Below are 15,344 nucleotides of genomic sequence, written 5' to 3' on the forward strand. Positions count from 1 at the left end.
ATGGGGGCCACTGACAGTTGCCTGGAAACTTCAATCTGTCCACCCGCATTTATTCCAGATCACAGTTATGAGATAAAGTTTAATAAAAATCTTTTCCTCCGCCACCCAACGAAATGAAATCCAACCCATTCTGAACAAGCCAACACAATGAGACAGGACTGCGGAGGAAACCTCATGTTCAACATGTATCTCTCAGGTTCGTTTTGTCCAGTCAAGAATGATAGAAATAAGCGCTTTATAATTCTTTAAATTCTGCCGGGTGTCGGCGGGCTGCGTCTCCCGGCGGGAGGAGAGCAGCATTGTTCAGCCTTTTCAATCTGGAAGCCCGTCTGCTCTTTTGTCGGAAATCGGAAATCCTTTTTCCTGGACGCGTTTCCTGCGTTTTCTCGGAGAGGAAGACCGCACAGGCGACGCGGTTCTTGCAGTCAGACTGCGGCTGGTTGAGGACGCCATTAGGGTTTTAATCACTTTCATCATTTGTAGAGGTTTTGCCTTCTCTTTTTTTTTAATTTTTTTTTTACATTTTAATTCAGTTTGAATCGTAAAGGCACAGGTTTGGTCAATTTTACAGCATCGTTTTTTTTTTTAATTTTTTTTTTACACAATTTGATATAAGTTGTTATATAATTGAATACATTCTCACTGAAATCAGCTGGGAATATATCCGTCTTTGTAGTTTATTTCATCTGTTTCATTGTTACAACTTGGGCTTGCTTGTTAATACTCAATTCATTTCTCCAAAATAGAAACAGGGAAGTTGCTGTCTTGACCAAGAAAAGCGAGATTAGAATATAAGAGTATTTTGAATGGCTTCCTAAAGAAATTAAATACTATTACAATTAAAATGACAGATATTAATTAGATACCAGGCCTTGACATGATGGATAGGCAGCTGACATTGTGTCTGTTTTAATTTCAGATCCAACAGAAAATCTGTTGAAGGAAAGCAAAGGAACGTCTTGGGGTCCACTAAACACAGGAGTACAGAAAGGTAAGAGGATGAAAGGACACGTCATACGTATTCATATTTTATTATTTTATTGGGCACGATCATTTTATATTATTTGTTTTTTTCTTTATATAAAAGAACAACAACAATTGTTCAATTGTACAACAACAAACAATATCTGAAATTATTTATGAATAAATAACCGTTGAATAGAAACCCCTGAGGATAACTCTTGATAACTGACTTGGGAAAAATAATAAAATAAAATTCGAATAAATGTAGCTTTAGTCAGTAATACTAAAAATGACCCACATATTATATCGGCATTAAAATGGGTTAAAGGTTCATTTAATTTAACTTTCTGTTTCGTTTGGGGCTCTAATTGATTTGCAGTCGATATAAAAACACAGCCTACTTTACATGTTCTCAGTTTGCAGCTGTTTGCTGGTCAAAGATAATTATTTGTTTTCCATTACTGAGCCATTCTTCTCAACATAGCGGGCTGAGCATCCCACAATGATATCATCTCAACATGTGTCTCATCCATCCTTAAATAAGAACTGATATGCAAAAAAGAAACACATTAAATTACGAACATTAATACGAGATAAAATTAGAATTATTAAAAAAGCCAGGATCCGTCTACCGGTCGTCCACAAGCAGCTCATCGTCACGGATTTAATTATATTGTGGTAGAGTGCAAATATATCTGAACGGCTATAAACACCTCTCAGGGCCAAATTACTAAATAAAGCTGCTTTTTAAAAAGTTTTTTAAATAAAAAAACAATAATTATGATGAAACATATCTGATAATTTAAATAACATGTAGACTTATTATTTATTATTTGTATTGTGAATTAGTAGAATACCATGTTGTGTAAAAAATGCACTCTGATGATAGGCATTTAAATAAAGGCTCTCCAAGGGGAAAAAAAAGTTCTGAGTACTGATATGCTTAAAATACTAACTGGACGGTTTTAATCTAAAGTGCATTAACGTTCCTTCCTATATAACTCATACAATACTGCAATTTGCCATTGAATAACACTGTGTCTATGAAAAATATGCTGCCAATAGCCTATTATTATTATTATTATTATTGTTTAACAAAAGTGACAAAAGTACAAATCTTAAATCGACTGTACCATTATACATGTGGTCCCACCCAATATGTTTGGTTATGTGAACCGATGTATCAATAAAAACACGTTTTTCTGCTCGTTTACATCAAGTCATTGGTCACCGTCTCCCCTACACAGGCAGCGGGCAGATCCAGCTGTGGCAGTTCCTGCTGGAGCTCCTCTCCGACAGCGGCAACATGGCGTGCATCGCCTGGGAGGGAACCAACGGAGAGTTCAAGCTCATCGACCCGGACGAGGTGGCCCGGCGCTGGGGGGAGCGCAAGAGCAAGCCCAACATGAACTACGACAAGCTGAGCCGCGCGCTGCGCTACTACTACGACAAGAACATCATGACCAAAGTCCACGGGAAGCGCTACGCCTACAAGTTTGATTTCCACGGCTTGGCGCAGGTGTGCCAGCCGTCCACCACCGAGCAGGCCATCTACAAGTTCCAGGGTAACTTCTCCCCGATTCCCTTCGCCGGGATCTCCAAACTGAACCTCGTGGGTCCCGGGGTGGGGCCGCCGGGGTTCTCCTACTGGCCCGGCTCCCCTCCGGCGGCTCTGTACCACACCCACAACCTGCAGCCGCCCGGGCCCTTTGGCACCGTGTCTCCGTCCCACATCAGCTGTGTCAACAACATCAGCAGCTTGACCAGCATCAATAACCATTACAACTGACTCTTCATTCATCATTAGGCAGACCGGAGAAGAAGAAAAAACACCGTAACACAGCAACGAACGAAGAGAGGGCACAGAGGCAGATATTGGATTCATTTGGTTAGAAATTAAACTGTTTAGACGCATAGTTTCCACAGCATACATTTAAACATGTCATTGCGGAGCTGAGACGACGGTTGCATGTAAGCAAGGCGTCTACAGACTTGTACATAAACACACATAATATAATATAATTTAGCCCTTTTAATCTTTAAACCAATGGTTTCACGAAGGAATCACTGAATCCATCCAGGGCCGCACATTACGCACAGTGGTTTCAACCTTTACGCGCGGTATTTTAATACATATGGCATTTCCTAGAAAATACGAAATCCAGAAAGGTGACGAACAATGTAGATAATTATTTAAAAAAAAAAAAAAAAGAGAATTAAATACAGACTCTGTGTTTATACCTATCAGTTCTCATCCGTTTTAGTTTCTTTGCTGCCTCTCATCCTCCTTCCTTGAGTGCTGTGGTGATTTTTACATACAGGTGGGTGTATTTGCTGCAACTTGGGAGCAAATCATCTGCTATTTTTGGACTATTGGCGCCATCTCGTGGTTGTAAAAGGGCCTAATGCCAGTTGGACGTTGTGATTATTTTTCCTTTACTATAAATATTACCACTTGAAAACGGTCACCTGAAATACATTGTCACTGTTTGCTTAGAGATCATGTTGCCCTTATAAGAAAATGAAACTTGCAATAAAAATAAAACCAGAGGCACAGAGTTGTCATTTGTGTCAAATAGACTCTTGAGATAAATAGTGAGAGAAACTGTGAATTTATGAACTACTCTGTAAATAGTGTATGCTGTTGTAGCGCCATGCAGGCTCTTGCTGCTTTTTAGTGATTTTGGATTGAATTGCATTCATTCACGGCTCCTTGCTGTAGCCAAAAACAACTGAACTCATACAAAAGTAATGAAGTAAATAAAATCAGACTGTTTTAAATAAGTCTCTTTGTCAGTATGTGTTTTGATCATATGTTGATTGCCATTTCTTTCCTTCTGAACCCCATGTGTGTCACAGCTCTATCCTCTATGTGCTGTGTTCTTTCTGTCTCAAGTGTTTTCACTAAATGTGCATTTTTAAATGTTTGTCTAATAAATATACTGATGACGATTCTGATGAAAAGTGGTTATATGATACGATTATAATTGGTAGAGAGTTGAAGAAAGCAGTTGATTTCCCTGCAGTCAGCCACAATGATTTGCCTTTAACACTCTTGCTGTAACAAAACTAAATATATAGTTAGCTGTAAATGTGTAACCTATACATATATAGTTTTAGTGATTCATCTTGTTTGCCCATTCGGGGAAAAAATTAAATATAACAATGTGCCAACTATCTAATATTTGATACTTTTTGTGTCTACTGACACAGATGTGCCTTGATTTTAATGAGGCTTATTCATATTTTCTAATTGGCTTTGCTGAAGAAAACAATAGGGAACATGAGGTGGATAATGTAGCAAGAAAAATACAAATCAGCTATAATATTTTGCATAGAAATGAATTAAATCCAAACAATTCCCATTCATTGTGTATTCTGAAATTTCAGCTTTATTAATTACAAAGGGATTTTGTCACTACTTCTTATTGTGTAGACTAAACTGTACTCTTCATGGCGTATGCTGCTGTTGCTGCTGCTGATATATTTGGAGTGGTGACCAACGGGACAGTAGATTGTTTAGCCACACAGGGGCGCCATTACTCTTCTAATGTCTGATCACTGTTTACATGATGACAGACTTCATAGGTCTAATATCATAGAAGCATCTGCAAATAACAGATTAACCACTAACTGCACAGTGAGTCGACAAAGATTAAAGTATATCTTGTCTAAGGATTATCAAACAATGAAGTGGACATGCAAGTGTTATGATCATATATGCCTCTCCCTATAATAGGTGTACATTTACAAAAAGCAGTCATCACTGGAGAGCAGTGGAATACTCTGGCTGACTAAGTGGCAGGGGAGAAACAAATAAAAGCAGCACATGCTTCATGTGGTGAGGCACCAGCACAAATACGTTTTCCAGCATGTAAGGCCTAGAGAGCACTGCATTACGGCACCCATTATTGCCCCACATCCTATTTTTCTCCACTGGAAGGGCACCCTGGAGGGCACTGCATCACTTTCTCCTCATTATAGAGGCACCCATACATTACATTTTCCCCAGTGGAGGGGCCCTGCATCACATTTTCTCCATTTTGAGGACACCCATTGGTTTACCAACATCACATTTTCATCACTGGAAGGGCCCACTTGAGGACCCTGAATCCTGTTTTCTACATTTAAAGGGCACCAATTAGTGTGTTAAATCAATCCATCTGTGCCCTGGAGGGCCCTGCATCACATTTTATTCACTGGAAGGGCACAGACGTTGTCCCTGAATCACATTTTCTCCATTGATACACTGAATCATATTTTCTTCACTGCAAGGGCACCCTAGAGAGCCAAGCACTGCATTGTATCCACTGCAAGGGCACACATTGGTGCACTGCATTGCATTTTATCCACTGTAAGGGCACACATTGGTGCACTGCATTGCATTTTATCCACTGCAAGGGCACACATTGGTGCACTGGATCAGTTTTCTCCACTGGAAATTCCCTGCATGGTGTTTTCTCCAGCATACGGGCAGTTTAGAGATCTTTACACTTTATGTTTCCTAAATTAAAATAATATGCATTTTTTTCTATTTTCATGTATAGTTCTTGATTCAAATGAGTATGGAGTAAGGAGTATATTTCCCCATTACAGTTCTGGTTTCATCTCACGTAGTTCTGATGTAGAAACAGAACAAGAAAGTGTTTTTGTGTGTCCGTGTGTGTTTGTAAAAGAAAGAGAGAGTGGGTCACTCATTCACAACAACAGCATTTGTGTATGTGTCCTGCATATCAATAAGAAAGACGTGGGGTCGCTATTGACTACTGAATCTCTCTCTTTTAGTGTGTGTGACAGGCAGTCAGACTTAGACAGCAGCGTGGGTAAAGCCGGAGGGAGAGACTCCAAGTGGTCTGCAAGGACTTGAGCATAGGAAGAGAGAAATGCAGGTGTGTATCCCGGAAATGTGGTTCTCCCCACAGGGATTGAGTCACACTGTACATTGCAATTGTCACCGTCTTCTCAACTCCCCTGCCACTAATCTGCTGCGCCTTTTGTTGCTGCTAAGCACTCATCCTCTCTCTTCTTGCGTAACAAATAGGTGGGTGTTTTCGCTGCGAGCCACAGGATTAACAGAGTGAACGTCGAGGCCTGAGGAGCGGGAAGAAAACATGAGGAGGATGATGGGGAGAGAAGAGAAGAATATCTCAGTAATAATGTTACTAAGTAGCACTATATGTTAAAAATGAAACGTCTGTGCAGATATGTTTAGAGACTACGATGAATTGTATTCGTGAGCTGAGTCTTGGTCAATTGGACGGTATCCTTTTTCGAAAAATATTCATGACAAGACCCAGTTTATCCATGGGCAGCATTCTCAAAGCTGTCCTCAGGATTTAAAGGACCACACTAATTTTTGTTGTAACCAATATTCAACAAAACAATTTAGCTTCACATCACCATAGGTCACTTTCCAAAGCATGTCACTAGAGTGGATATTTAATTACATTATTTTATTGTACATTATTGGCACTTTTTAAGATCAAGATATTATTGCGTGGTAATGTAGTTTCAAAAGTGCATATTTCTGGGAGGATCATTAAACTCTGAAGAAAGGGAAACGAAGGGACATCACAAAGACGCAACATGTTTGTCGTTCTGCAGCCTATTAGCACTTTTGCATGATTAGCAGGCGGGAACTTTAATTATTTTGACTGAAATGTAACCATGTTCTGAAACAACATATGAATAGAATAAAGGTGAAAACATACATATTCATGGTTAAACGTGCGTAAGAAGAGATTGGGAGCATTTCTATTGCCTCTCAGCGGCTCTCAACACAGCTAACGGTGCTAACGGTGCTAACAGCCCTAAAACATGCGAACAGTACTAACAGTGCAAACAACAACAGACGTGCAGGCAGAGAGGACAGTGTGACTGGATACATTTGCTCATAATTACATTAAATCTTGACAGGTATACATGAGCCACATATTTAGGGAAAAACAGTGCAATATTAGGAGACAGGGTAAGGATGTCAGTGGGCTTTGTGTGGCGATGTGAAGTGTTGCAGTCAGTGAGTCACTCTTCCAGCTGGAGAGAGTGTAATGAAGGCTCTGCTAAATTAGAACCGCACACCTACGTGCTGTTGAAATAGACTTGTGAATAAGAGAGAGAGAGACGAGGGGAAAGGCGAAAGACTCAAAGAGGTAGGGAACAGAGAGACAGCAGAGGCAAAAGAACTCAGGGGAGAACAATTCAGAACAATGTCTTTTGCCCTTGCTGCAGAGACACCCACTTGTCTGAATATAGACCCAGATTCTGTGAGCTAAGAACAACAAGGTTAATATATTTTGGTGTCTTTTAACCTTGTGAAATCAAACACTTGAAACCATGGCACCATTATGACAATAGTGAGTGTTAAGATGGCACTGAGCATCATTCAATTCAAGCTTTTCTCGCCTATGAAAGCAATATTGGGGCGCAAAATATTTTAAAGGGTATTAAATGCGGCAAATGTGAAAACTGGAGGACAGGAAATAGGCAACTGTTTGCTTTTGAAATGTTAATTTGTCAATTTAGATAATGGTCTGGGACTGGAGCACCTCTACAATTCAGATTTTGGCTGTTACATAAAACTAAATGGATGAATAATCATGCAGATTCTTGTGATGCACAGTGATTCATTGTCAAATTAAGAGGAGAAAAATAACTATGAACACTGTGTAGGTGTCAGTTACTGGCCTGGGCTTTTATCATATTGGATAACGACTAAAAAGTGTCATATAAACACAACAGTAAATACAGTATGTGACAGTATATGACTCATACGTTCAATGAACTGAACTTTGAAGTGAATTGAGATTCTTTGGCTGAGTTTTACCAACTGACCCTAAAGTCACCATGCGATGTAAAGCGAAGAGCAGTTGCCTCTCACTGGAGTAATCTAGTTAAAGAGATTAGCAGCAGGGTGCTTATGTAACAGAATAGACATAATCCCTATAGGGTGCTATGTGGTCTTGCTGACGAATATTGACGTCAGATATTAGGTCAGAGGGAATCCTTCTGGTTTGAATCCTACTTGAAGGGCCGACAATACTTTGTGTCGGTAGCTACTTACACATCAGAGCTGACTAGGATGACATGTGGTGTTCCCCAAGGTTCAATACTGGGGCCTCTTCTGTTCAACATCTACATGCTTCCACTGGCTCAGATTATGAAAAACAACACAGTGTGTTATCATAATTATGCAGATGACACACAACTCTACATAACTATATCACCAGGGGACTATAGTCCCATACAAGGGCTGGCTAAATGCATTGAAGAAATCAACAACTGGATGTGCCAGAATTTTCTTCAATTAAATCAAGATAAAACAGAAGTAATTGTTTTTGGTCCCAAGGACGAACGATTGAAAGTCAGCGCTCAGCTTCAATCACTGATGTTAAAAATCTCAAACCAAGCCAGAAATCTAGGTGTAGTTATGGATTCAGACCTCAACCTGAACAGCCATATCAACACAATTACAAAATCAGCCTACTATCACCTGAAGAATATATCAAGGGTTAGAGGACTTATGTCTCAACAGGATTTGGAGAAACTTGTCCATGCATTTATCTTCAGTAGACTTGACTACTGTAACGGTGTGTTCACAGGCCTCTGTAAAAAGTCAATCAGAAAGCTGCAGCTGTTTCAGATCGCTGCAGCTCGAGTCCTCACTAAGACCAGGAAAGTGGATCACATCACTCCAGTTCTGAGGTCTTTGCACTGGCTCCCTGTCAAACAAAGAATTTACTTTAAAATCCTGCTGCTGGTTTATAAAGCACTGAATGGTTTAGGGCCTAAGTATGTTTGTGATCTGCTGCTACCTTTTGAACCATCCCGGCCACTCGGGTCGTCTGGGACGGGTCTACTTTCTGTTCCAAGAGTCAGAACTAAACATGGAGAAGCAGCGTTAAGCTTTTCTGCTCCACATATCTGGAACAAGGTCCCTGAAAGCTGCAGGTCTGTGGGACCCTCAGCTCCTTTAAGTCCACATTGAAGACTTTTCTGTTTGCTGCTGCCTTTAACTGAACCAGATTCAATTACTGCATCTCACTACTGCATTTTATTTCTTAAACTGCATTACAACTTTTATTCAACTTTTTTTTTTTATGTTGCTTTTTCAACTTTTATTTTGCTTTTTGACTGTTTTAATGTTTTCCTAACTGTTTTTAAATCTGCATTATGTTTTGATGCTTTTAATGTGAAGCACTTTGAATCGCCTTGTTGTTGAAATGTGCTATACAAATAAACTTGCCTTGCATTTTCCAAGAAACAGCAAAGTAAACATTGGATTGTATACATACTGGTTATAATTTACTTATAAAACAAGTACAACTTGCATTGTTCTTTCACCAATCCTTTACTTGATTAAAAGTGCCAATACGACAATTTCAAAATATTCCATTACAAGCCAACATTCTGCAATCATGAATCTTACTTAAGTAAGTAAACATACTTTAGTGCTGTTCTATATGAAGAGTAAAGCACAAGTACCACAAAACGGTATACTTACGGGTCTACTGTGTAGGATTTGGCGGCACCTAGAGGTGAGTTTGCAGATTGCAACCAACTGAAACTTCTCCCGCGTGCCAAGTGTGTAGGTGGCCGACGCCAGTGTTTGGTTCGTCCATGCTGGTCGACTGTAGAACAATGTAGAAACCCAATCCGTATGCACACATATAATAATAATAATTCTCAGGTGATTAGACATGCATGAAAATATGAAACCCCTAAAGGCGATACACTACATTTAACCACAGTATTTGAGTAAATACTTATCTATCCTCCATCACTGTTTTTTATTTGCAGTCAATAGGAGACGCCATTTAAAATATCTTTGTTTGATATCATGTTGCCACCTTTTAAATCAAGAAGCCACAATATAATATTATACGACTGTACTGTGGTATTACACAACCTTTGGCCTTCACAGTCCAAGGTGTGCTGTGAGACACACTGTACTAAAACACATGAATCAGAGGACCATTGAGGTGTGTGGCTTCACTGTCTTATGGACAAGAACATCAAATACAGACTTTCAGGAATGACGTACTTTAATATGACAGCAGCCTACACACACTGAGTGTGAAACATGAATGATGAATGAACGATGAAAACACGTGACGAGGATGTTTCAATGGAAGTGAAAGGCTGACAACTGATGTTGCTCTCCTCTGTCATTACTGATGAGAAGATAAAGAGGACAAATCCAGAGGAGCGGGAAACACATGCAGCAGCAAGGCCGAGGCAAGAGTCAGATGCTCCTGAGCACTGTGTGCATTTCTTCTATTGATACCCACAGTGTGTATGTGGTGTGCAGTGGTTCCGCCCACTCACAGGCCCACACAGCTCATTTTGTCCAGCTCTCATTCACTTACCTACCCGTTACTATAGAGACACCGTGGAGAAGAATGCAGAAGGCAGGCTGGCAGACAGATATGCAGGAGACTTGGGATGAATCTTAATAACAAAGAGAAGGCTCACAACATTGCCCTCAGAGGCCGTTACATAACACTGCTGCAGGATTTTTTTTGCCATTAACCTGTACATACTTGTGGAAAAGAGAAAACTAAGCAAAACTATTGCAAGAAAGCTATTTGACCATCAGGATGTGTCGTTTTCCACCACAGATCATGGAGGTGAATGCTTCACTCTTTAGTTTACATGTAGTTGGACCTAACAGGATGTCATGCAACAATAGTGTTAAAAACAACACATGGCAGTGATTAAAGTGTTTATAACTTCAATGAGAATATATTCTGAAAACGCCACTAGAAATTGATCAATCAGGTGAAGGCATGTCATGTGTTAGATGAGTCATGCTATGTCCGTTTGACTTTGAAATGCACCCATCCGTCATCATTAAGTCAACATACTGGTACACAATATGAATAACAAAATAGATTTTAGTATTTGATCGGCTTTGGTCTTCTTCTCTATGGAAATAAATGAATGAAATAGAAACATCTCTATCTTGTTCCTCTCTATCCACCTTTGTGTTTTCATTTCCCTTCTATTTTGTTCCACTTTCTTTCCTCTCTCTCTGCCTCTCAATATTTTGCCCCTTTCCCATTTCTTTCATGATTTTCTGTGGTATTTTCTGACTGCCTTTCTTTACTTTGACTCTGCAAATATATACTGTATGTCCCTATAACACAGAGAGAGAGAGACAGAGAGAGGGCGAGAGAGAGAGATAGAGAGAGAGAGAGTCACAGATGATTCTGAGACTGCAGCATATTCTAACCAATCACATGAAGGAACCCTCCAACCCACGTGGCTTATTCATAAAAAAACAGGAGAGAATCCTTATCAATTCAGCTCCATTCTCTCATCCAGAATATCATCAATGCTCTAAACGAAAGAAGCTTCTTAAACGTGATAATATGTTACATTTTTATGTCAAATGTGTCTCAAGTAAAGGGGATATTAAAGTCCATCCTCCATTTTGCATATCTCTCAACATGATTATTGACAATGTGCATCATAGTGTGATACTAGTTTGTATCACAATGATTCATGCAGATCCCTCCGAACTTCATTTTTACAATTGACTTTCTCATTGTTGGGTCCCTGTGTTCCCATTTCAGTATGTGGCCCCATTTACAATACCCAGGACACACCGACAGGAAACCAGAAATATCCTTCATGTGTCAGATTACGTCCTTGTGCTCCGTGTGTCAAACACGTATATCAACTGCAATGCATTCTGGGATGAAATCTAGCTGTTCTTACATTATTATACCTGCTCATACACCATATACCTGCAAAACCTCCAAAAATGTTGTCAGTACATTGAAATAAAACAACAAATGTTCTATGTGAGAAAGAATACCTCTCTCTTTTAAGTTTGTTTCATGGCAACCACTGAAATATCTTGCGCTTCAATCCCATGGCAACCCCATAGTATCATCCGAGTAAGCATATTCGCCATGGACTTATTTCTGTTGCATAACCATGTCTCAAGGGGTCCTTGCAAATCAACGGATTAGTGGGTGGAGTGACGGGATAAGAGGATGTCCGAGCTAATTGCTTTAGCAAACTGTAAGATTTGTGAAAACACAAGTTGTGCGCTCATATATTGAGGCAAGATACATACGTTAGTGCACACAAGCACATACACATTAGGAGGACGTTTTAGATTAAGAAAACAATGAGAGAGAGAGACGAGATATCCTACAGAAGTTTGGATTTATTTCATCATTGTCACCATAAACAATTACTGTATTGACCTTTTATTAACATGTAGAGAGAGTGAATGCAACTGTGGTGCAACCACAGACAACAAGCACATCTAAATATCTTTTTCCATCGCTGACACATAATAGAAAAAAAAAGAAAAAAAAAAACGTACAAAAGATCTAATTCACAAATGATCTTTGTAGAGCAAAACCTGTTGACTTTAACTGCAAAATGAATGGAAAACACTTCAGTGACTGACAGCAAACGCTGGTACACGGCCAATATGTTATATCACTGTGCAAAACATCACATGTTTGTCCACAGCTGTGCAAAATAGCAGCATTATATTCCACTTTCCAAGCAATGGGCTCACAACACGACGTCACAATGATCACTTAGAAGCATAATACTGAACAATTACTGTCAAGGTTGCCCTATAAGCTTGGTTTCAGAGTTGGAGTCAAATCACATTTAGCTTATAGAAACTGGAATGATGTGTGCAAATGATAGTCACGTCATAACGAGGCCTTTGCATTCAATATTTACATGATGAGGAAACATCCTCCCTGAATTGACTGCACTGCATGTGAATTGAACCCAGCAGGCTGAGGCTCACGACACATTTACAGAGCAGGGCAGAGATACCTTTTGACTATTACGCTCTTGAACTACATCTTATACGGCCCCCTTCAAAAACAGGCAGATACAAATAAAATACAGAGCACATCTAACATGTGGGATATCTACATGTAAACCATACAGTTTCAGGCCTAGAGTATTTGATAGTTGGCACATATGAGATTTTAAAACAATCTCTTGAAAAACTGTACATTTCATTCAGTCTCTATATATATATATATGTTGGCCTTTGCTATGTATTGGAAAACAATACGCAACGTGAGCCTTAGGGTTGATAACCTTGCTGTATGGCCATCTAGGAGCCAATTTTATGCAGTTTATCACATCCCAGGTGGGAGATACATGTATGCCACCAACCCTCATGATCAACTTGAACATTTATGTACCCATTGAACGGTACATATATGTTGTTTGTCGTCGAAAAAAGTTATTTTAAATATGAGGTGTTTTATATAAATAAATTGGTGGTTTTGATCACAGAAGCTGAAAGCAGTTACATTCTACAGGTATGAAGATACACATCACAAGGCTTTTCAGCAGTAAATGGACAAAACTATAGCTTTTCACCTCTGTTAACCTTAGAGGAACATCTACTAATGTGTTTTGTCCCCTTAACATAACACGAGCATCGGCTGCATGTTGATCACAGCTTACCTATCAGCTGGTAGAGAATCTAAAAAAGCACAATATGCTGTATATACCTGTACTTACAAGGCTTAGGCTTATGCGCTGCAGTGTATTGGGCTCACTCTGGTACTTTGAAGCCACGCTTGGCTCTGTTGTGGCGAGGTGACTCAAATAGCAGGGAGCGGAGGATAAATGGCTGCACAGGTCAGCACCTCGGACAGCTCCGCCTCTCGACTTCTCACACACAAACACACACACACACACACACACACACACACACACACACACACACACACACACACACACACACGCACACACACACGCACACACACACGCATACACGCGCACACACACAGACGCATCTATTCTAGTCCTGCCTAGAAGCTCACCTCACTGCGACATCCACTCTCACAGGAAGTGGGCTTATCATGAATGACACGGGGAGTTGAGTGTCACGATGTGATCTGTGCCACCAAGTCAATCCCTGCGTCACTCAAATGGGACAAGACAAAAAGAGGACAATATTACCATTGGCATGCACGTATGACGTCTCCTACACTGTAGCCTAAACACCACACTGAGGTTGTGTAACATCATTAGAGAGAGATATTCAGCCCAGGCCGCGAGACACCTTCAACGTTGGCCTTTTACATTCAAAACCACCGTCAAAACCACATTCATCTTTTTTTTTAAAAACAACCACCACCGTTCTGGTTCGGTTTTGTTCAGCGGTCCAGGTTGGCCTCGCCCGTGTCTCGTTGGTTTTTCAGGTCCTGGAAGACCTGGGTGAAAAAGTGCGGGTCTGCATTCAGCTGAAGCATTTTGGCACTCAGCCTGTTGATGATCCGGAGCGACGTCTCCCAGAAAACGTCCTTGTTCGACTCGATCATGAACGGCTTGAGCGGGTAGGAGATCTCGTTGCCCATGTAGGAGTAGGCGAGGTAGAGGCAAGTCTGAAAGGTGCCCTGCAGCTCGGCCGGGCTGTCGATGCTGTCCACTATCGTGTCTTCGCACAGCAGGTACACGAACACCACGTTGGCCGGCGTGATGAAGCCCTGGTCCTGCCAGCCCTGGAGCAAAAGAGTCCGGTCGATGTTGCGGAACCAGAGGATCACCTCCCCGCTGTTCAGCTCTTTCAGTTTAAAACACCTGCGGCACATGAAGTCCCCCAGACTGCGGAGCAGCTCCCCGGTGGACGCCTGGATGACGATCCTCCTCGGGGACACCAGGGCCAGGCTGCTGGGCTGCTTGTGAACCGTGGAAAGCCTCCCGTTCTGGATGAGCACATCGCCGTTCTGCGTGGGCACCGTGGGCACCGGGACCGGGATCGGCGCTTTGGGTTTCTTCTCCTCGGTTTGGTGCGTCTTCCTGCTGTTTTCGCTGTTGAGCTGAGCCACCTGGCTGGCCGGGGGCTCGCGCGCGGGCAGCGGGTCCGGGGTCACTTTCTTCGCACTCTTCTTGGCCGGATTGGACACCAGCTTCTTCCACGAGAGAGAGACGAACATCGAGTGCCGCTTGAGGCTCTTGTCGTTCTTGGCGAGCTCGGCGTCCATAATAGACGCCTTCTTCATGGCCGGGGATATAGAGAGGACGGTACCCATGGCTGCAAGAGGAGAGAGCCGCGGCGGTATGTGGATGCTGCTGCAACTTCAACGCAGTCTTCTGCGGGGTGAGAGGCGGTGAAGAACAGTCACGACAGCGATTGAAACTCCATTTACGCGTTTGGTTGCTCCGTGTGCTGGCTCCCCGGGCGGCAGGGGACGAGGAGGACTCTTGTACTCCAACAGATGCTCTGTCAGCGCCTCAGCAGGGACGCGCTGCGACACAAGCTTATGGCTGGCGCATAGGAAGAGGATTAGTCGCCCTGCATTAGTTAAGTCATGGGTTTGAACGAACCAGCAAGTGCAGCCCGGACTGACGGCCCAGCCAGCCAATAAGAAAGCCAATAA

The 15,344-nt window shown here is 41.5% G+C and overlaps 2 protein-coding genes across 2 annotated transcripts; one reads left to right on the forward strand and one right to left on the reverse strand.

The window, feature by feature from the left end:
* fev (FEV transcription factor, ETS family member) lies at nt 1-2,752 on the forward strand (the record flags this gene model as incomplete). The annotated part of the gene is given in 5 exon segments (XM_079231179.1): nt 1-105; nt 107-128; nt 131-196; nt 920-991; nt 2,211-2,752. Coding segments are annotated over 5 exon segments (807 nt in total).
* An 11,368-nt stretch (nt 2,753-14,120) lies between these two features.
* Nucleotides 14,121-14,996, reverse strand: cdk5r2b (cyclin dependent kinase 5, regulatory subunit 2b (p39); the record flags this gene model as incomplete). The annotated part of the gene is made up of 1 exon (XM_079230356.1): nt 14,121-14,996. The coding sequence occupies one exon, from the start codon at nt 14,994-14,996 to the stop codon at nt 14,121-14,123; it is 876 nt and encodes a 291-aa protein (XP_079086482.1).
* Nucleotides 14,997-15,344: the final 348 nt, after the last annotated feature.

The sequence above is a fragment of the Taurulus bubalis genome (genome assembly GCF_910589615.1).
Source record: "Taurulus bubalis genome assembly, chromosome: 15".
Lineage (NCBI taxonomy): Eukaryota > Metazoa > Chordata > Actinopteri > Perciformes > Cottidae > Taurulus > Taurulus bubalis.